We start from the raw sequence: 23,669 nt of genomic DNA, 5'->3' as shown, positions 1-23,669 counted from the left end.
AACTTGAAATCCCCTCAAGTTACTTTCAACTTGAGAAGTCGTTAAGAGTATTTTAACCATTGAATGAAAATCAAGGACAAATCTTTAAATCTTGGCTCTTAAAAATCATTTAAGGGTCAAAATTTTCCCAACTTGATTCATGTTAACTTGAGTAAATCCTCACCCTTTTTTTTCATACGAAGTCTTTTTTTCTTTTTCTTTTTGGTATACGAGAGGTGATAGGCTGTAAAAAAAAGATACATTTTAAATTACTGTTGGTTGGAAGATATAGCTAGTTTAATTTAGGGATAATGGCACGTGAGTGTAACCAACTATAACCAAAAGGTTATTTAATGCAACCAACTACTCGACTAGCTATGTAGTGTAAACAAGTTTATTTTTTGGGTTATGCAATGTAAGCAACCGGATACAAAATAAGTTGCCGGTTACCACCTTTATTTTTATGAGATAATGACACCGGAGTATAAGCAACTATGACCAAAAGGTTATGTAATGTAACCAACTACTCGACTAGCTATATAGTGTAACCACTTTTGTTTGTTGGGTTATGTAATGTAAACAACCGGATGGGAAACAAGTTGTCGGTTACCACTTTCATTTTTATTATTTTTTAATTAAAAAAAGGGGTCACGTGTCACATATATTAAGAATACATATTTACTAATTATTTATATATAAACAATTATATTTATATGTATATATATATATACACCTCTTTTCTCTATAAATACACCACATTGATCATGGTGGCGACGGTTTTGATTTTGAAGATTCCGGCAACAAGCGACCTCTCTTTTCTACGAATCGGCGTGGTGAAACCATTTGTCTATGACGGCGAAGGAGATATTTATATATATATATATATATATATAGTGATAGATAGAAGAAGATATATTGATTGATGATGATATGGTAAATCAGGTGGGTTAATATATTTGGGTTTAAATTCTCATTGGGTTGTGTTCCATAGTCCGTGTGATGAAATGAAGAAGATAAACGAAGCAAAAGAAATGAATAATTCTATAACTTTATTTTTGTTAGTGGAATTACAAAGTTGGTTACACTACATAGCTAGTCGAGTAGTTGGTTATATTACATAACATTTTGCTCATAGTTGGTTACACTACATAACCTTTTAGTCATAGTTGGTTACACTCCGGTGCCATTATCCCTAAGTTTATTTTTGGCTTTACAAGATGGAAACTTGAAGTAGCCGGTAGCTTACATGACATAACCCAAAAAATAAAGGTAGTTACAATACATAGTTTGTCGAGTAGTTGGTTACATTATATAATCTTTTGGTTATAGTTGGTTATACTCCGGTGCTATTATCCCTTTAATTTATAAGTATGTTGAAACATTTCACTCATTGATTATAAATTGTTGGAAAAGTTTTTTTTTATAACAACAAACTTATGAACTTAATGAAATAATGAACATATTTCATTTACCAATAGCGTTCATAGTCATGGTCATCAACAACTACTCGTATTTTATAATTTTCAAAACTGAAGCAACAGTGTAATATTGGAGTATATGTTTCATGATTCATATGCAGTAAACATTTTATTTTTTTCATTTTTTTAAATTGTTGTGCTTAGATGTTGATGATCACTAATTGACCATCAGTTGTGGCTTTGAAAATTCAAACATTCCGGCTGAACAAAAAAAAATGCCCTAACTTCAACCGAATTCAAATATATAGACAACTTATTTTATAAATAATAAATTGGATTTTAAAAAAAATTTTATATATGAATAATGACATCATAAGTTTAAAATTACATACCAAAGTATACTTATTTACTTATAACACATATTTTAACATATTATACATTATATATATATAACAATTTTCAAAATTTATGTCCCATGTAAACTTATACCCCGACATGAAATCAGGTTTGTATACCTTTTAGGCCTCCTCTCATGACCATATTATAGACTTAGTTGATAGATCGCGATGATACAAAATGAATAAAATTATTTTGGAAGTCAAAGGAAAAAAAATATATATGACCGATGCTAGAGATTGAACCGTTGGGTAGGACGGAATTTTAAAATTGAAATTTCGAACAACATTATTATAATGCACGTTGTTATATAGCGGTATTATTAAAAGCAATAGAAAAAAACAAGAGGTTGTTTTTAGCATGTAAAACATCACAAACGACTAATGTTTTAACTAGTATCAGATGTCTTTTTATAAGTGTAGTATAAGCCATAAGGTTTGACTTTGCATATTATCTAAAATAAACAAATGTATGATAGTATGTTATTTTTTATATAATTCAACACAAATTTCTTCACTCGTATTTTACATTTGAAGTTAATTGTCATATAAATTATGTTAGTTTTTACTTGCTATTTCATTCTATCATTTATTTTATTTTTGTACCACATGTAATGTCGTGTCATATCAGTTAATCAATTTTAAGTCTTAAAAAAAAATCAAGATTCAAATTCTAACAATAATGTATTGTAATGGAGTTTATAGATTAACTTAGAGGTAAGATTTGCTGTTAAAAAAAGTTAATCGATTTCAAGTGGATTTAGCAATGTAAATAGCCCATTAAATTTTGAATCAAAATTAATAATTTTTAAATTTTGGTTGATTCTTACTAAATAGCTCCACTTTTTATTTATCAAAGACAATTTCAAGATTAAAGTTACCAGTCAGAAGCAAGTTTTTTCGCCCAGTCATAACACTTGGATTTCTTGTTTGATTTCATTGTGGCTCAATCTCATTTATGGGTTGTTAGTAGATGTAGGAAACTTGGTTACTCGTGAGATGAGTGGCTTACAAACCCGCTTCTTTTTATGTAACTTTGTCTCGTTCCTTGGGGGCTTAATTGCAGTCTTTGCAGTTCAAGCCTATAGAGGTACTTAGGAATTCATTGTTATTGTTTTTTCTAGATAATGTAAGTGTAACTATAACTTTATTTTGTCATTTAGTGCTTTGCTAGATGTTCTTTTATTAATATGTATGATATAAAGTTGTTTTGTATTAAAAAAAAAAGTTGCCGCATTATCTGCGTATTCTTCAAGTTACATATTATACCTATGCCATTACGTGTCAAATCATGACTTGAATCAGGCATATTGTTTAATCATCACCTTAAAAGAAAATAATCAAACTTAATTTCTCGAAGAACACTCATAAATTTGTAGCCCATTTGGACACTTGGTAAGATTTATTCCATCTATTATTCGAATACTCGTATTGCACTCGTGTTGGCTGGTTCAACCCGTTGGGGAGAGGAGTAGTAGCGAATTTGGTGGCTGGCTGGTTCACCAGTTTGGGAATGGGCTGGCTTTGAACCAGTGGATGACAGGGCAGAAAAGAGACGTTGGAACGTGTAGGGTGAGAGTGGGGCCCTCCTGTTTTGGATCGTTACCCAATTAAAAAAATCCCATAATTTCTACCTATATATACACTTTTATTTTAACCAAATAAATCACAAAACAAATACATATCTCACACACTTGGTGGGTTGTTTTTTGGTCAGTACATTACTGACAATTAGTGATTAATAACAACTTTGATTGATCGTTCAAAAAACAAAAAACAAAACAAATACATATCTCACACACTTTTACTAAAAAACATCACTTTTTACTCCCTAAAAATGGATTCCTCTTCCTCATCTTCTTCATTTTGTGTGCCGCCTGAGATATCTGACTCGTCTATGAGGAGTACTTTTGGCTTCTCATACCTTGATGACCCAACGATGCAGCCACCATTGATTAAGAGTGTTAGGTTCAGATTTACTGGACTCGCTCAAGACGTGACTACTGGAGCCCTCTGAAGATTTGTCCAGAAATTATGTGAAGACCAGTGAACAACTTACTTGTACAGGAATCTGGATTCCACCAGATTTGTTCACTGGACTTCACTCCAGTCAAGATCTTTCCACTGAAGAACATTCTCACTGAAGTCGAAGACTGAAGTCTGAAGAAAGAAGTCTGACAAATAGCGGAGCTCACTGGAAGGCTTACCAGATCTCCTGACTGGAGTCCTTGTTAGTGTTCTAGACCTTACAAGTCTGAACATTGATTACGAGGAATTGACTTTATGCCTTTACATGCCTTTACCCGGACAATCCATTTGTCTTTTGTTAAAAGCCTTACACGCATGTAAAGGTGGTTGGTTAATTAGAAGACAAGTCACTATCATGTGACTTTATTATTGTACATTAATCAATGCATTTAAGGAATTAAAGTAATTTCCTTAAATGCATGTAACCATATTTGTACGGCAAAAAGAATATTATATTTATTCTTTTTGCCTATAAATACCAAGTCACTTCCTCGTCCAAATTACATACTTTTGCAATTTGGTGCATTTGCTCAAATACTCTCGATTTAAACAGTTATACTTCACAACTTTAAGTATTTCGATCAAAGAGTTTATTTAGCAAAAATATATCACTTGTAATTCATAGGTTGTTTAGATACTTACTTTGTAATATCTTGTTCCGCAACAACCTTGTATTTTATTTAACATCAATAAATAAAATACACTTGAAAATTACATTGTGTCTCACCATTTACTTACTTACTTATCTTTATATTGCTTAAGTACGTATTACATTATATATATTTTTGCATTTATATTTATCGTAATACTAGTCCAATCTAGTGCTTACTTGAAGTTTCATACTAGTCCTATCTAGTGATTACTTGACTTGTTATTCTACACTTGTGGGTTAAATCATCGAGTGAAGAACTTCACAAAGAGTTTGATTTAGGTGTCCCTATTACCATGTACAATTTAAATTTCTAATATGTTGTTATGTACTTTTTAAATTATGTTTATGTAATGTTTAGTTTAATTTAATGAAATGTTTAAGTTTTTATTAAAAGAAAAAAAAAATGTTTGAGTAAATTAAATGAAAAGGAAAAAAATTATTTATGAGGGTTGAGAACATGATAAATGTCATGGAAAATGGTTAGAGAGAGTTAGTTAAAATGTTGAAAAGATAAAATGAGTTGAAGAGATGTGATTGGTGGGATTTAAAAGAGTTTAAGAATTTTTTCAAATGATAAGTACTAAACTAATGTTCAAAAAATAAAATAAAAATGATAAGTACTTAAATCTATTTACTAAAATCAAGACACCAACTACGAGGTTAATTGTTAATCTAACATTTTCATTACCACTCCGTTACCTATGTAAGCTAAAAAAATAGAATTCTTCTTAATTCTCATTGTCCTTACAAGTTACAATGCAACCTTTAAGAGAAAAACAACTTACTTATGGTATTTATTAACTTAATAATTAAGGCCGGGAGCCGGGATGAGTACTCTAGGGGGTCGGGTATCCCGACCACGATCGGGCACACCGCCGCTACCCTTTGGCTACGAGTCGGGTAAAGCATTTCGGGTAGCATTTCGATTAACTTTGCCGAGTGTTGGGTTCAATTTTTTGAACGTTGGAAATGTGGTCCCCCTCAATATTAATAAGTTTGACCGTTTCATAAGGCCAAAAAAAAAGGGAGAAGAAGAAGTTGCAGGCGACTTAGCCGAAGAAAAGCTAAAAACATATATACATACTGTATATAATAATTGCAAAGTTTTCATAAAGGCCCCTGAACTATTGTTATATTTATGAGTTTTACATGCGTAGTTTGAAAAGTTTATTTTTTTTACCCTGAACTGTTATTATTCATTATTTTTATAAGTCCCAACTATTGCTAGATGGGTGCTGAAGACACCTCTATGTCAATGGTGAGTGAACTTTGCAACACAATCAATTAATCTGGATATGACCAGGTTAGATTGATTGTGTACCAGGTTAACTGGAGTTAATATATAAAGGTGACAGAATGTGTAAGTAAAATACAATGCAATAATATAAATGACAAGTATATAAGTTGGTGAGACAATATGTAATTTTCAAGTGTATTTTATTTATTGATTGTTTAAATAAAATACAAGGTTGTTGCGGAACCAAGATAATACAAGAATGTAAATATCATAACAACCCATGAAATACAATTGATCTAAACTTGGAAATTCTCCTAAACAATCGAAACACTTAAAGTTGTGAAATGTTCATTTTTGCGATTGAGAGAATATTGCACAAGTTCACCAATATTACAGAATGTATGTGTTTGCAAAGTTGTGAAAATGCTTGTGCAAGGACCTCTATTTATAGTTGAAGATTGAGCATTGGGATCTCAACTTCGACGTACAAATATGGTTGACAGCACACAAAAGTATTGTTAAATAATTCTTTGTGTGTGCTAAATAAAGTAAGACAAAAGGTTACTTTATTCAACCACTCTACATCTTTGCACTTTTATCCAGAGACAAGATTATTGTCTGGTTAAAAGGATGTAGTGTAAAAGGTCCTCCTCGTAATCAGTGTAAAGCTTTGTAAGAGCATTTACACTGGAGGATTCTCCAGTTGATTGATCTGGTAGATTGTCAACTGGGCTTCGCTACCATTGCCAATCTCTGTCTTCCATTTGTTGTCTTCGACTTCAACTGGAAGGTCTTCAGATTCTAGTCTTCAAATCTCAACTGGAGGAAGTCATTAGTTGCTAAAACTGTACAATGCAACTGGACTTCTAATATTTCGGACAATTCTGCATGCTCTCTAGATGTCGCTGGAGAGCTCCAGTTTATAGCTTAAACTGGACCTAACAATTTTTTGTTTTATGTTTTTTATTATTCTTCTTAATTAGGTAATGTTTATTTTTACCCAATTTTTCATACCCCGCATAGGGATTGGATACTGTTGTTGTTGTTGTGTTTATTTTTAATTTTTAAATGAAATGTTTTAAACTAATATATTTGTGTAAGTAAAAATAATAATAATAAAAAAAAAGAAATTGGATAAGATTTGGGTATGTATTGCGAGTGCTTTGGTTAAGAATTAGATAGAATTGGGTAGTTGTGAGTTGAAATGTTTTAATTGGAGGATGAATTAGGTAGATTTGGGTAAAAGATGAGTACTCCCTCCACCCTAAGATTAAGACCTTGCTTGAAACCATTAATCTAAACTTTTGGTTTCATATGAAGAGTTAACAAAAACTTATATAATGTGTATAATATAATATATAATATGAGCATAGTACTTGTGCGTTGCGTTGAAATTTTATAACTACTTTTTTGGATGAATACATTGGTTAAAAGTGTATCAAAAATATAGATTATGAGATTAGGTCGATTGTTTTAAAACCATATAGAATAATTAATGTTAATTAAATTAGAATCAATTACAAATTGGTAACAAAAATAGTGAACTAATATAATAAAGCAAAAAACAAACCAATATAATATTTATATATACACTAAATAGTACTCCGTATTTTAGTGTGTGGAGAGACATTTTGGGAAACATAAATATGCTGAAACGGACATTTTGAGATCAAAAAATATGCTTAAAATCTTAATCCAATTTTTTTAATAAGGGGTTAAAAGAAAAATTCGTCTAAAAGCATTTTGGTCTGAGGATAGAGTGAGTATAAGGGATATTATAGGAATAATGAAACAAGTGTTTAATTTTTAAAAATAAAAATGCAATATAGATAAAAGTGTCCGCTGTGGACATAATATGAAAGAAAAAAAGAATCATACTCGTATAACAACCTATTCATATGTTTATCCATACAAAAATCAATTAACTTAATTTAAAATGTTTTTTTTTCTAATTCATCATCTTCAGAATATTTTTACTTTTTGTTTTTCATGAAAATATGTAACCTTTTTGTCATTATATCTTATGAAAGCAAGAAATTTGGATTTTGCTAATAGCAGTATTATGAGTTGCTTTTGACATGTATAAAATAACACTACAATTTTTAATTTTTTTTTGTCATTAAATTTAAAGTACATTATTTATATGTAAGGCAATATATTTTAATTATACATGAATGTTTTATTCACCGTTGTTATTAGAAAGATTCAATTGTATACAACTATCCAAATTTGATTGTATAATAAATACTCTCTTCGTCCCACTAAACTTGTCCACTTTTAAATTTTTAAAGTCAAACTTTACGAACTTTGACCATAAATAGTTTTGTTTGTGTTATATAAAACAGTGTCGTCTTTAAAAATGTAAAAATATTTCTGGTTTGGCTCGAAAATAGAAAATGGACCCTTAAACTATAAAATCATAACATTACGACAATATAAATGATATCAACATAAATAAAGTATGAAAAAAAAAGATAATATAGTTTATATTTCTTAAATAAATTGTTTGGCTCTCCACACATTTTTGAATAGCAAGCCTCACCAATAGGTTTTAAAACTAAACACACCCAAAAGTAATTTCAAAGTCTTATATATAGACAATCTCACCATTTATTTAAACTTATACTTTATAAATAATGAAACTAAAAATAACTATAAAGCTATAAAAATAAAAAAATTTATGTATGTATATTACTGATAATAATAAAAAAAAAGAAGATAACTAAAAGTATAAAAATAGCCTGCTATATATTTATAAAATACTAAACTATTGTATATTTTTTTTATTGTATGTATACCACAAAAAACTTAAATCTGGCATATGGAAAAATTGAGTTTTGTCTTTATACGTGAATCCATATGAAAGAAGATAACATAGTAATTTATATGAAAAATAGGGATAAGAAAGAACTTTAAATAATAATAGAGGCTTACAGTATCAATATATGAGATATCTTTTTTACATACAGAGCCACATAGGTATGCATTCTGCATAAATATATAAATGGGCCCTTAGAGGGGGTGGGCCTAGCTCATTAGCACCCTTTGAGCCCCTTTAAAACAGGTTTGATATAATATTTGATTAAAGTTATATGAATTGATTGTGTTTTAGATGTAAGTTTCATTGGTATTGGTCAAAGTTCTTAGAATTTGATTTTGAAAATTTAAAACTGGACAAGTTTAGTGGGACGGAAAGTACTAAAAAGTGCACCGGGGGTTGCATCGAAGGGACCACTATAAAAAGAAATGAATAAATAATACTCATAATTTATGAAGCTGTAACATTCTGTTGCACAAAATGAAGGTTGATGTAGTAATGAATGTGAAGGCTTTGCCTCAGATTTGGCCAGAGCTCCTTACAGGAAACCACTCTGACACTTTGCCTTTGGTTTGTTACACATGTAATCTTTGAAGTAGCCTGTACCACGTACAGACGGAGCTATCATTTCTATAGAAATATATGGACTGATTCAATAAGCTTAATCTAGATATGTATTACCACAATTAAAGGAAGCACTAGTTTGGACTAGTCATCATGACTTCAATTATTAACATTTTAACATTGGAGCTAATAGGTACTCAAGTAGTACCCTTGATTAAATTCAAATATTGTTCGTGACAAATTAAATTGGTTTATTTGACACCCTTGATCGATCCATTCTATTTGTGGTATGTACTTGCTTGTTGGAATCAAATCAACTTGATCTTGTAACAATGTCCCTTACGAAGTTGTTGCCAGGAGTTTCGGGCTGTTTTTAGATTTGGTCTTGGCTATCAATTATAAACCAACTGAGAAAAGCAATGGTATTTAGTACTAATAAGAGGAACTTACTGGTCAGTGTCTCACATGAAATGAGTATCAATATAAAAAATGAATATTCTAACTATATTAAAGAACTAGATTTTAAACTTGTGTCAAATACACTAGTTTTACAGTTATTAATATAAGAATTAGTATATGGGAAAAAAAAAATAAAATTATTTATACGTTAAATGTAAAAATATTCTTTAAAAAAAAACAAAGTTGAGATACTCAAATATAATATTGAAGCTAAATCATATTAAGGCTGGATAGACTCTTACAGAAAAACAATATCTCAACTTTGATTACACAATTGATCGAGTTTTCATTGATGTCTGCAAAAATAAAAATAGCAGCTGCTTTGTAGGGTTTTCAATGATTTCGTGTGTTGTGCTTTTATTTGTAGGGTTCGGTTTATATAAGAAGAATTTGTATCCTAAATGTAGTCTGATTCAATTACTAATAACAACAATGATTATACTTATTATAGTCTGATTACAATTATTAACTAGATTTTAGACCCGTGTCCAACACTAGACACGAGATTTACGATATTATCAATATTAGATCTTCATACATTTAAGTCATAAAAGCTTATAATTTTGAATTATATACGGTTCTAAGTGTTATATTTTGCAACTTGTAGTACAATAATTATAGATTCGTCACTGTCATTATTAGCCGAGACATATTGATGAAATTGTTTGTCGTAGTCATTCCGCCCATACCACGCATAGGTTTATTTTCAATCACTTGTCTTATAATAATTAGATAACAATTAAGATTGTTTTTATATTATTTGATAACAATTAAGACTCTTACTGTAACTTTAAGCATTAATACGCAAAGCTAATATATAAAAAAAAGAGAAAACTATGTACCTTTTTGACCGAAAGATAAAATTAATCTTGAATGAAGTTCATATTGATTTGAATTTAGGTTTCAAGTAACCCTCTGTTGTAAATCGTGTTTTGTTTTGTAATCGTCTCATGTTCTGTGAATCCTATTGTGTTTAGGATAATGATATTGTATATCGTCATCTGTTACTATATTTGGTATATGTATTTAGAGTTCAAATTGTGTTTATATTAAATATTAAACTAAATATATTAATTTTTAATTTATAAAAATGTAATCTTATATTTGTTAATAAGTAATTAGGTTTTGAAATAATTTTTTGAATACAATATTTTATATGTTGAAATTTTTAATTAATTAAATGATTATAAATTTTATTAAATTCTCTCAAGTTGATGGCTAAATATAAATATAAACTAAGTATCTAGGACTAATAAGTGTAAATTATTGATAGAAAATAAAAAAGTATAAACTAATGAGATTTTTTCTACAAATTAATATAAATACTAATATAATAATATATTTGGATAATGATTATTATGATTTTTAATTTGTAGTAAATCTAAATGATGACATAAGCGAAAATCATTTTGATAAAATTGAACGATTTGATTGGTTAATAAGCCATTAGTTCAACTGTCTTATAGTATATATATATATATATATATATATATATATATATATATATATAAGAAGATAACAACAATATCATGATTAGTTTGATTATAATTACTTAATAATATAAAATAAGATATTTATATAAATATTTATTTCTATTAATCCAAATGTTGTAACACTCTAAAATTTAGGTATATTTTGTTATTAGATATACATTATACAATAAAGTATTATTAATTTTTTATTGGGTTAAAAGTGTAAATTGATGATGGAAAATCAAAAAATATAAATTAATTTAGACATGTGTTGATTTAATTAATTTTTGGTCAGTTGTGGTTAGATCAGTTGCCTTTTAGTATATATAAAGATAAATGTTCATAAACGACCTAGTCTCATCATATATTATATTATATACAACGTATATTGAAAACTAGTAATGAAGAAGTTGAGGATTCGAATAAACATAGTCGGCATTGAACTCGGAATGTTACTTGAGCATTAAGACGTTTCTATAGCTGTGATATCAACAACTCTATTACCTTTCAAAAATAAAAATAAATACGAGTATCAAACAACTCTATCATCATTCACCATTGAAATCAAAGAGATATATATCTCTTAGAAATGATGAGTTTATGACTGAAGTGAAGAATTGCTAGTACGGTACACGATATTTTACATTTTAAATACTTTTGTTGAATTCACTATGCACTTCAAGGAGCAATTTGTTTTAACTTTTCCCATTTCGTGCTTTGAAAAATGGAACTGATCACATACGTCATACGCTAGACCAGAGGCCCAAACCATATGCTTTAATAACAAAGCAATGGGCTATCAATCTCGATGGGCCTTTTATAAATTTTTTTAATTTGACGAAACTTGGGCTTGAGAAATAATAGGAGAAATTGGCTTAAAGATGCTACCTTTATTCAGGTCCGGCCCTAATAAAATATGATGTTATAATTAGGGAAAAGTGAATGCACCTAAAATTTCTTATTTAATGAATAAATATTTAGGCCTCATGAAACTTATGAGTTAAAAAACTAACAACCTTATAATATCACCCCCTATAATTTATTATATTTATACTAGATATATGTTGGTGTCAAATATACAGGTCGTTTAATATATTTTTAAGATAAAATGAATTGTTAAATATGTAATTCAAATGTATAAATTATAAATAAAGTCAAATTAAAAGAATATTATGATTAAAATAAACTAGATACAGTTTTTTCAAGTTCAAATTACTTAAGTAAGACGAGTTTTGAACTAATTGAGAATTTGAGATATACCATCATTAACATTTAACAATAGAGTGTATGTACCACACAAGTTAGCTAAAACCTTAAAGCCCTAACATTGTTTGACTAATAAAGTTGCTTTTAGACACTCACAAAGGGCCATTCATCAAGACCACACAAGTTTTAAGCCTTTTACTCTCAAAGATAAAACATGACACATGGCAACAACCCATTTGATCCATCCATAACTTTTGGATAACAAGTGGATAACCTTTCATTTCACTAGAAAGAAACACCTTCAACTAAAAAACCAATAATACCAACCCACAGTACACTTTGTTCCTAAAACCAAAAACAATTTCTAACCCACTTGAAATTTATCAACAAATGGCATCCATGACAATGGCATCCACATTCCTTGGTGGCGCGATGGCTGTCACCAAGACACCCTCATCATCCTCAGCCGTCACCAGCCGTCGTGGGCTGGTGGTGATGGCCAATGCCTCAAAGGTTGAGAAAGTTGTCATGGATGAAACCAACAAGAGCAACAAGAATGGGAGAAGGGACATGATGTTTGCTGCTGCGGCTGCAGCTGCATTTTCGGTGGCTAAAGTTGCATTGGCTGATGATGACGAGCCTAAACGTGGGACCGAAGCTGCTAAGAAGAAGTATGCAGTTGTGTGTGTGACTATGCCTACTGCACGTATTTGCCGTAACTAGATATATACATGCTTATATATATTTATACGCATGGATATATGTTATATTTTTAGCAAGTTAAATTTGTGCATTTGAGCATATATGTGTACAATTGATTATAATATATGCTTCTGGTTGTTTATTTTAATGGTGTTTTTGAAATAACAAAATGTTTATTCTCCTCTGAAAATGCTATTTTTTTTTTTTCATTTGATGATACCAATTTTAAACAATTAATAATGAATTTAAGCAAAAGCAAGAATCTAACAGATTTATCTGAATTCTTGATTGATGTTAGTGGTGTAAGATATTGATTATATGTGCTGCTTTTTTAGTGGTGTTAGAAAATGAGTTCTTTTCTATTGTATTGAGAAAAAAAGTGATCCAATATACGAGTATTAATTAGGTAAAAATGTCGTATATGTATGACAATGCATAGGAGGTAACTATCGCCAGAAAGTTAATTAGGCAAAAGTTTTTTAGGTATTGATTTGATAACTCGCCATCGATGGATGGGACATAACGCATGAAAGCAAGCACTACTTGTAATCATGTGTCTTTGCATAGGCGGATCCTATTCATTGTATGTGGGGAGACCGACCCAACAGCTTGTAACCGAGCAATAGAATTTTGATGTAATTTATACTTGATCTTAGTCAAAATAGGAAAAAGAACCCAACCCTAAGAAGAATAAAAGACCCAAACGATGAAATTTATAATTGTTAGCCCTTATTTGTCCAAATGTCTGGACCTGCTGCTGTATTTTTGGGTTCATTCAATCAGACGTACCAGGGATTGTTCATATTTGATCTCATAACATATATTGGATTGTAAAAGGGACATATTTTGTGGAATATATCAAAATGTTCTATGTCAATGACACCTAAAGATGATTTCAAGTTATTAGGATAGGTAAGGAGCTTTGTGGCTCATAAAGACCATATATAGCCAACAAGAAATGATTCTAACTAAAATAGACCATGATCAACCGCTGACATATACATACATACTAACATACTTATACTCCGTAGATACGTATGCAAAGCCGTTACACTTTATTTCATAAGAGATAACATTGACCGATCACAATTTCAAAAAGTTCTTCTCCTTCAAGCTCTCAACGGTTTCTTTAATGCTTTGCTCAAGAGGAATGTAGTCAATTCCCAAGCTCTTTGACTTTTCTTTTGAAACTTGGAATGTTGGAGCAAAAGGCTTGTCATCAGCACACCTGCAAAATTGATATAAACAAAAAGAATGTATTTGTTAAGATACAAGCTATGTAAACATGTACGTATATACAATGGACTTTGAAAGCTTAATTACTTCTCTGGAAGTTGAACAGATGGGTAAAGCTTTCGTAGTATTTCAATCAGCTCAGAATAGTGAACAACACTCTCCACTAAACAATATCTTCCATTAGCTGAGGGGATCTCAAAAGCTTGGATATGTGCCTTAGCAACATCCTTAACGTTAACCCACCCGAGACTAGAGTTTGGATATGTTTCTGAACCTGCAAAACAATACCAGTTATTATTTCGCAAGATAACTTGATTAATTTTAAATGTAGATATAATTAGAACAGAAGCATACCATTTAATAGATTTACAATTGATTCAGCACTAGTGTTAAGTGTTGGCTGCAAAAGAGGACCAACAACCATTGCCGGATTTATGGTGACTATGTCCATTCCCTTTTCTTCTGCAAATTTCCAAGCAGCCTCTTCAGCCAAAGTTTTTGACAACACATACCACCACTGGTTGTTGTAACACCACCAAAATAAAATTTTTCTTTTAGTCTCGTCGAGATACAGTAACAAAGTTTAATTGCATAGAAAGGTAACTAACTCCTTTTGTTGGAGGAAAACCATCAAAGTTTTAAATATTTTGATCTAAGTCGGTTATCCAAGTTGAATTTATGACCAAATATGGTTTATGTTATGTATAATTAGATTTAGAGCTATTAATAATAATAATAATAATAATAATAATAATAATAATAATAATAATAAAATAATAATAATAATAATAATAATAATAATAATAATAGCAGTAGTATGCATGCTCACTTTCATTTCCTTGCAAAATTCTGGATCTGAAAACCATGTCTCGTCGATTACAACTTCAGGATTCTTAGGCCGTGTATTAAAAGCAACTGAAGCAATGGAGGATGTCACAACCACTCTTTTGACCGATGAAGCTTTTGAACAAGAACAAAGGACGTTAAGTGTTCCCTTCAATGCCGGTTCTATCAACTCTTTCTGAATCATAGAGCAAAGTCGCCGAGTTTTAGCATACAACTTGACTAAAAGCTTGATTTTAGCATTGTGACAATTTTCACTAGGGGTGTTCATCAAACCGTCAAAACCGGGGTACTTGGATTGGTTTGGTCAGATTGAGTTGTTAAAGTCTGGTCTGACGTTTTAATTTTTGAAAAACCAGGTTCCTTGGTCCGGTTACGGTTTGAGCAAAACGTAAATCGTCAAAAACCGGACCGGACCAAAAGATATGTATGTATATATATAATATATTTACTTCACATATTTATCAACTTTTACCGAAGATATTCTACTTAAATATTTTAGTATTATGCGCAATATATTATCAGGTATTTTAGTTCAGATATATTATAAAAAAAAATTTGGTAGACAATTATAAGATATTCTAATAAACATTTATTTATATTATATAAATCTACTTTTTCTTTCATTCTTTCCTATTTTTAGTTTATCATTTTATTTTTTTCATCTTCATTACTCCACTATTTTCCACTCAAAGATCAAAATTATAAGACTCGAGTCCTTCATCACCTTTAATATCTCATATTTTGTGAGTATAAAACACAATATAATTGTAACTTTATTAGTGTTTTTATTAATAATATTAAGATCATAGTGTTCGTGATATTTATTTGAGTAATAAAAGAAAGAAAAAAATATATATACAGAATATATACGCATAAAATTATTTGGGGATAAAAATGAAAAAAAAGAAATCACGAAACCGTTGAACCGGGCAAACCAGACCGGCTTACATGGTTTGGTTTGGTCCAGTTTGACAACACATTTGGTCCGATTTGGTTTGAAATAAGCTGAAACCGCGAATCCTGGTTTGGTTTGAGATTTAGTTAAAACCAGACCAAACCGGACCACGAACACCCCTAGATTTCACCATCTTTAACAGTTATACAAATCAGTAGGGTTAAGTGTATAAAAATGTATCAAACTTTCTGACTTGCTGTTATATTTTTATGGAACTTCCAATTGAAACTTACAAAAACTGGATAATTGAAAGTCGTACACATAGAATACCAAAACATGACAAGTGTGCTACACACTAAAGTATATATGTAGAGAGAATTTGTATGGAACAAAACCTGCGGATCTGCGGTTCCAGTGAGGAAAGGAGAAGCGGTATGGAAGACACCATCACAATCATTGACGGCAGAATCAAAGGAACCATCTTCGAGCAAGTCTGCTTTGAACAAGTGAAGCCTTTCTTTAGCTCCATCAAGTTTCAGCAAATGGCCTACTTTTGCAGTATTGTCTAATAAACAAATTAATCAAGAAACTTATTACAATATATCAACTTTAAGTAAAGTCATAGTATTTGATCCTTAAAAAGGTATTATTTGTTTTTGTATACTCTTTTGTGATATTACATTTTATATATAATATAGAAGTATAGAACTCATAGCCTCATAGGTACTTATGAGCTAATAATAGAAACCAAAAGTTAGCGAAAAAAACTAACTTGGAGAGCGAACAGAAGCTTTGACAGAGTATCCTTGCTGAAGCAAAAGCTTGACAAGATTCGAAGCAATATAGCCAGAAGCTCCGGTAACGCAGACTGTCTTTCCGGCCCCGCTCATTTTCTTGTATACGTTTACTACGACTAAAATGTGGTTTTCACCATGCATGCCATTGTCGTGTTTTCATTTATAATGATAGAAAATTACCGTGTGTAGAGGATACATGTTTGTGGTTGATAGTTGGTTGGTCCCTACAGATGTTATGCTATAATTAATTGTATACCGTTGATTAAAGCGGGCCTTATCGTTAAATTTTGAACCTTATGAGATGAAAATGGTACAATATATGATAAGGTTAGAAGGGACCAGGTGCTTTCATCTTCAACATGTGTATCTCATTTTGTCATGTCATTTAGTTAGATTTTGATGTTTGGTTAATCAGTTTGCTTAACGGGTCAATTGTGATGGGTCGTTATTCTTAATATGGTTTTTAGAGTAGTAAGTTAGGAATAACGGGGTTGTGGAATATGGTGATTTTTTTTTTTGTTTTGTAACCCTTTTCCATTATTATTGAATATATACGCGAGTATGTGATCAGAGTGTTTAATCTTGGGACCTGAAACCAATACCTTCTTACCTTGTTTAAGGTGGGGTGGTTTCAGTTCTAATTTCAAGTAAAAGTAAGTTAAAGGTGAAATCTGTATCTATATATATTTACCTTATATCTATAAACAGAAATGCTATCTGCGGACTTTGATATGATAAGTGCACGGAAGAAGCTGTTTGATGAAATGCTTGAGTTTGCTTTGCCTTCTTAAAGATGTTTCCCCGGATACTGCACACCCCAGATATGGTCATCATACAGTATGTGAATCGAATACCGATATATTTTTCTTTTTGTTGGTAAAATTTATGCTTTGGTTATCTTATTTCCGTCTTTCAATTATTGGATCCATTATAATACTAACCTATTAATCTGTACTGTCATCTGATGGTCTATAGTAGTTACACTGGAAAACACAAACGCAATGATCTATAGGAATATAGAATGAAAAACTAAATCATTAACACATGATTTTCATATTGGATGCTCTAGCGAGTTGATGCGGTATCATTTGGACTCGAACTCGACTGACCCGATACCCGCATGAAATAATCTAGATTGATGTGGAATCGTCTAGAATTTTCTTTTCTTTATTATTAGACTTTTTAGTTTCCACGTATTTAATCAAGTTCATAAATTTCTTACCATAAATCTCATCTATAAATAGGGATCTTAATTTATGTTAGTAGTTAGTTTTTTATCAATGATATGAAAAGTCTTTTCTTTCCTCCCTATACACAAGTGTGTGTTAGTGTGTGTGAAATTGTCTAATTTTCAGTATTCTATTTGAATCAACGAATTTTAAAAGAATTATTTCTGGGTATTCTTAGAATCAACAGAATCAATTATTTATCCCTTTTCCTCGCTGCATCATTTGGTATCAGAGCCAAAATTCCTAATCAGAATGTCTCGTTGTGATGATTTTATCTATGATTCACAACCCGTGTACGATGTATACGGTGACGAGGATTGGTATCATTGGTTCGTGTCTAATGATTGTGAGAAGATTGATGATGAAGAAGGTTTAATTGGATGAAACCTTCAAGGTTCATCATCTGTGATGATGTGATTGACATGGTCGAAGTTGATATTTATCAAAAGAATAATAGAAGGTCAATTGTACTCGATTATAATTGTGGTGACCGTTGCTTTCCATTCTCACCAAAAAGGTGTTGCTTTGCTAGATATCTTCACGCGAAAAAACATCTCCTAATTGCTTCCATAAAGAGAATATCAAAGGTCCTTTTTTCTCATAATTTAAATGTTGGGTATCATGATAAGGATGGCACTTCATGCATCCCACGTTCCTTTAATTCGGGTTTTCACAAGAACAATTTATACCATACGGGGACTTTTAGTTGCAAGGTTATTCTCTTTGAAACTCGCAAGACAAAAGAAAGAATCATTTACATAGAGCGGGAGGAAGATCAGAATATGAAGAGACCTTGCAAACCGATAAATTGGGGACCTGTTGTGTTTAAATTGTACATACTTGAAGCTGACCAGGACAACTCCTTGGGCTAAACGCCGATTGAACAAGAGACACAAGATGGTTTCGTTTGATCAGGTGCTTTTGGTGATTCTACTTGATCCAGGTGGTTTTAGCGCGCGCGGGACGCAAATCTCGAGGCGAGTTTTCTTCAAGAAGAAGAGAATGATGCGGTAGCATTTGGACTCGAACTCGACTGGACCCGATACCCGAATGAAATAATCCAGACTGATGTGGAATCGTCTAGAATTTTCTTTTCTTTATTATTAGACTTTTTAGTTTCCACATATTTAATTAAGTTCATAAATTTGTTACCATAAATCCCATCTATAAATAGGGATCAAAATTTATGTTAGTAGTTAGTTTTTCATCAATGATATGAAAAGTCTTTTTTTTTCTCCCTATACACAAGTGTGTGTTAGTGTGTGTGAAATTGCCTAATTTTCGGTATTCTATTTGAATCAACGAACTTTAGAAGAATTGTTGAATCAACATAATCAATTATTTATCTTTTTTTCTCGCTTCATCTCGAGTCAATCTTATTAATCACATGTAGGCATTGCCAATAACATTAAGGTGGTATTTTAGAGTTGCCGCGGGGCTATACCATCTGACAACGTTCAGTCTCCACAACTTAACATGATACGGAGTACTATTATTCAAGGAACACAAATATTATTAAAACTTCTACCCAGAACTTGTCCACCTGCAGAAATTTCTTATCCTTGAAGCTCTCAATGGTCGCTTTGATGCTTTCTTCCAAAGGGGTGAAGGTAATTCCCATGCTGTTAAAATGTAATGTCAATTTAACACTTAAACATGTTTTCTTATTGTATGATTAGTGTTTTCTTGCAGGTATGACAAGTTAGATAAAGCTGAAGGGCTATTTGTGTAGTTTCTGAAAGAGTATGAGTTTGGACCTTTTTGACAAGAGAAGGGAAGTGAGGGTGCAGCCAAGAAATATTCCAAGTATATAAACAACACCATTGATCGATTAGGGTTTTATTCTCAGATATTCTGCTTGTTGTTTTCGATATTTTTCTCTCAATATTTCTTATTATTCGTAAGAATTTGTATCTAGTTATTCTGATCTAGATATAATCTTTATATCTAGATATTGGTTTGTAATCTGGACCTACATGTTTTGGTGTTATATATATTTGGTTCATCATGTAAAAGCCTGCACTTTGGTGAATAGAAGAAGAGATTAATTAGATGAGAAGGAGGGATGATTTTTGTAATATAAAGGGATATGAAGATAAATTATAAAGGATCTGTTTGTAAATAAAAGTGAAGTTGTCGTATGTGATTGAAAAAAGCCTATATAAAGGGAGATTTGTGCTCTCGATCGATCCCAATGGCCTTCCAAACACAAGTTATTACGGAGTATATTGCATTTTCATTAATATAGTACTCCCATTATACAAAGTTATAAACACAATACTATATTTGTGCTTTCGGTTGATGTGGTTCCGTTAGGAGGTAACCAATCCTCTCTACCTTATTCTTTAATTTGATTTATGCTGCTGCTATGTTTGCAATACTTTGCATGCATTAATTTAGTTGATCGATCTCTGGCTGATATATTTTTAATTAGTTATGGATCAAGCCACCGTGGGAATATCCAATTCATCGGTGCATTCAGTCATGTCAAATGACGACCTTTTGACCGAAATCTTAATCCGATTGCCTGTTGTATCAATTCTTGACTTCAAAATCGTATCCAAACGCTGGTTATCTCTCATTAGATACCCTAGCTTTACTCAGCGCCGTAGCAAAACCATCGTAGATCCTCCTTCTGCTCTCGTCGTTAAAGAAGATTGCTCCACTAAATGTGATATATTTCCGCTTGATACCAGATCATTTCCGGTTGTCACGACCAGCTTCCCGCCTTTTTGCAAAAAGGAACAAAATTTTCAGATTTTGCACGCATGCCAATGGTCTGCTTCTCTGCGGAGATTCACCGCCCAAGTATCACTATTTCGTATACAACCCAATGATGAATCATTTTAAGTCGCTTCCACCTTGCCACGATATCGCCATACGTATCACTGGTGCGAAATTGGCGTTTGATCCTGCCAAATCACCTCACTATAAAGTCATTAGTTTTCTATATAATATTTATCCTAATTCGTCTCATTCACTACAAGCTTACTCTTCGGAAACAGGCAATTGGATCACTTGTCGTCGACATCCATTCAAGCCTTTTAGACAATTTGGCTCCGGGGTATATTGGAATGATGCCATTTATTGGTCTGATTTTGAAGGTTATAATGATCGTGTTTTCAAGTTAGACGTCGATACTTTGAATTTATCGAGTATACCACTTCCCGAGGGAATCTTGAAGGACGATAAGGGAAGGACTATTGATCGTCAGCTGTTTGAGTCTCGTGGTTGTTTACTTCTTTCTTGTCGTATTCCTATAGACTTTTGTCGTGACAAGTGGTTGATAAGAGTCTATGAGGCGAAGACGGATGATGGTGGTGCATTATTATGCTTTGAGTGGGCCGTCAAGTACGAGATCGTTGATATTAATGAGGTTTTGATGGTAGCCCCGGCCTGGGCACGGATGCATCCCTATATGTGGTCTGTCATGTGCATTGTAGTGGGAGAAAATAATGAGGAAGATTCTTTCGTCGTGATACGAGTACGTACACAGGTGATACTATACAAAATCGAGTTAAAGAGTCTGGTGATGCTCCGTGATCTGGGACCACACCACCCAGTCGGTAGTTCTCTCTTTACCTGCTTTCCGCTCGTTGCATCTTTTGCTGGTGTGTGATTAATAATTTCGCATATATGTTTTTTCTATTGGGTATGATATGATCTATGTCTTTTTTTCTTATCATTTAGTAATTCCTTTAGTTAGATCTTGTTTTTGGAAACGCATAATTAGGACTATATCTTTCTATATAAATAAATAACTAATTAAGAGACAATATTAACTAGATCTATACCCGGTCGTTGACAGGGTTGGAAACATTAAAATATATCGATAAAGCATGCAAAACACGATCAATTTTATCTCATAAAACAAAATTATCTTACATTAGAATCGTCATTGATATAAAAGATGGCATTATGAAATTTGTAAAGATATTTAAATTTAGTTATCTTAACCGGGCTGTATTACATAGTTTCCTTATCAAATAAATCATCAATTTAAATCTCTTGGCAAGAAACCTTATCACCCAAGAATTTAGACAGAAAAACTCAATCCTTTCAAGTTGCTACGATGATTGTTCTTTAAATTGATACAATGAGTGTTGTACCTAACTGTTGTTACCAATCCAATTTTGTTCTTCTATGTATATTATCATATTAGACGTAGACGTAGATGTAGATAGGGATGGTAATGAGACAGGGATCACCAGGAATCTTAATCTTCATCTCCATATATACTCGATACTTGCAATCCCCACCACGGTCCTCATCCCCGTAGAAGAATTAGATTACATCCTCATACTCGTCCCCATCGGGTAATCGGGGATTTCATGTTTGAATAAATATTAGAAAATAGATCAGAGAATGTGTAGTTCAACCTTTTTATAATGTGAATTTAAAAACCATAATGTGATTTTATTAAATATATATAATTATTCAGGTTCGGGTATGAGAAATAGGGGATCTATTGTTTTCCATCTTTGTCTCCATCCTCACCAATGAAATTACATCTTTATACCCGTGCCCATCCTTAGGTCAACTTGGAGATTCCCCAGTTAGAATGAGTTCAAGTATCACATTTCCCATCGGACGCATGTATATTTATCATTTCTAGACTTAGATATGATATTAATGAAGATTTGGCATTTATCATGATTCAGAAAGGAAATTGATATAAACTTGCCTGAATTGTGGATTCGGATTTTTTTTTATTTATTTTGTACCTGATTATTCTTTTCAAAATCCAATTTGTTGTCTTTTTATTGTGGGTATTAAAAATTGATATCAACTAAGATCTTCCACATAAGATTAATAGTATTATTGATTATTAACTTGGTTATATATACTTAGTTAATTTTATTTAAAATATTTTAATAGTTTTAGGTAATTTCCATTAGGAAACTTGTCTAAATAACAATAACACAATTATCATTAAAAATAATAATAAGAAGAATAAAAAGTGGAAGTTGATTTCAGTATTAATTAGCATGAACTTTTGAATAAGTTATTTATTTTCTTTCACATAAATTTTATTTTCATCTATAATGCGAAATTATAAACTCAAAACAACATAAACTCATGTAGTTATAAAGATTTAGCATGATTTAATAAATTTCGTACAAATGTGTATCTTTTTCTTATAGAATTATCTGTTAATACCAAATGTATCAAATTTTGGAAACGTTCAATACTTAAAAACAAAATAAAAATAATCTGGATACATATTACATAAATTAAATTGTAATGAAAATTCTTTGATTTGTAACTTTCAAAGTGTTATCTAGAATCATATTTACAATAGTTTATATTCATACCATTTTTGGTTGAAAAAAATATAAAAGTTAATAGATTAGATGTATGTGACATAATTTCTTTCTAGAGCTGCGTAATATTATTACAAATAAAGTCATTAAGCAAAATGCTTAATGACATAACAAAAGTACAATTACAATTACATTATTTGGAAAAAGAAACACAAAATAGCAACGGATCTCTAAATATTTCTTGAAACCTGAACTGCGAAAATTATAAAAAATGTATAGAAAAATTGAAGCATAACAAATACTGATGTTAAAACTTCTAAAAGTTGATCAATTGACAATTAAAGTATTCAAAAAATACGAACCTACAACAATGTAAATGAAAGAATTATCAGCTTTATTAAATAATATAATAAATTAGGACTAAGAGATTCTTGTTCTTGAGATTGTCTTTCTTACACCATCAACCTCATCC

At 31.2% G+C, this 23,669-nt stretch overlaps 3 protein-coding genes and 1 long non-coding RNA gene across 6 annotated transcripts; 3 read left to right on the top strand and 1 right to left on the bottom strand.

The window, feature by feature from the left end:
- The first annotated feature begins 12,534 nt into the window (after positions 1 to 12,534).
- On the top strand, positions 12,535 to 13,078 carry LOC122585867 (photosystem II 5 kDa protein, chloroplastic-like). Its single transcript, XM_043757983.1, has one exon. It carries the CDS (start codon positions 12,619 to 12,621, stop codon positions 12,949 to 12,951), a length of 333 nt encoding a protein of 110 aa, XP_043613918.1. The 5' UTR covers positions 12,535 to 12,618; the 3' UTR covers positions 12,952 to 13,078.
- A 797-nt stretch (positions 13,079 to 13,875) lies between these two features.
- On the bottom strand, positions 13,876 to 16,848 carry LOC122585865 (phenylacetaldehyde reductase-like). The gene is made up of 6 exons (XM_043757981.1): positions 16,680 to 16,848; positions 16,303 to 16,472; positions 14,996 to 15,187; positions 14,521 to 14,683; positions 14,254 to 14,440; positions 13,876 to 14,158 (listed from the first exon to the last, which is right to left on the bottom strand). The coding sequence occupies exons 1-6, from the start codon at positions 16,843 to 16,845 to the stop codon at positions 14,014 to 14,016; spliced, it is 1,023 nt and encodes a 340-aa protein (XP_043613916.1). The 5' UTR covers positions 16,846 to 16,848; the 3' UTR covers positions 13,876 to 14,013.
- Positions 16,849 to 16,996: 148 nt separating this feature from the next.
- LOC122585868 lies at positions 16,997 to 19,941 on the top strand. Of its 3 annotated transcripts, none has more exons than XR_006321804.1 (3): positions 16,997 to 17,031; positions 17,413 to 19,543; positions 19,626 to 19,941. It is a non-coding gene; the product is annotated as an uncharacterized LOC122585868 (long non-coding RNA). The 3 variants fall into 3 exon arrangements; XR_006321805.1 differs by lacking the exon at positions 16,997 to 17,031 and adding an exon at positions 17,032 to 17,046; XR_006321803.1 differs by lacking the exon at positions 16,997 to 17,031 and having other exon boundaries at positions 17,057 to 19,543.
- An 828-nt stretch (positions 19,942 to 20,769) lies between these two features.
- LOC122595029 (F-box protein At5g07610-like) lies at positions 20,770 to 21,552 on the top strand. Its single transcript, XM_043767310.1, has one exon. The coding sequence runs from the start codon at positions 20,770 to 20,772 to the stop codon at positions 21,550 to 21,552; it is 783 nt and encodes a 260-aa protein (XP_043623245.1).
- The last annotated feature ends 2,117 nt before the right edge of the window (positions 21,553 to 23,669 follow it).

The sequence above is a fragment of the Erigeron canadensis genome, chromosome 1, assembly GCF_010389155.1.
Source record: "Erigeron canadensis isolate Cc75 chromosome 1, C_canadensis_v1, whole genome shotgun sequence".
NCBI lineage: Eukaryota > Viridiplantae > Streptophyta > Magnoliopsida > Asterales > Asteraceae > Erigeron > Erigeron canadensis.
This window is presented reverse-complemented; position numbering and strand designations above follow the sequence as displayed.

Coding starts and splice junctions, on each gene's coding strand:
- LOC122595029 (XM_043767310.1), top strand. CDS start 20,770: ATGAATCATTTTAAGTCGCTTCCACCTTGCCACGATATCGCCATACGT.
- LOC122585865 (XM_043757981.1), bottom strand. CDS start 16,845: ATGCATGGTGAAAACCACATTTTAGTCGTAGTAAACGTATACAAGAAA. Junction 16,473..16,679: donor AGCTTCTGTTCGCTCTCCAA/GTTAGTTTTTTT, acceptor TTTGTTTATTAG/ACAATACTGCAAAAGTAGGC. Junction 15,188..16,302: donor CTGGAACCGCAGATCCGCAG/GTTTTGTTCCAT, acceptor TCTATGATTCAG/AAAGAGTTGATAGAACCGGC.
- LOC122585867 (XM_043757983.1), top strand. CDS start 12,619: ATGGCATCCATGACAATGGCATCCACATTCCTTGGTGGCGCGATGGCT.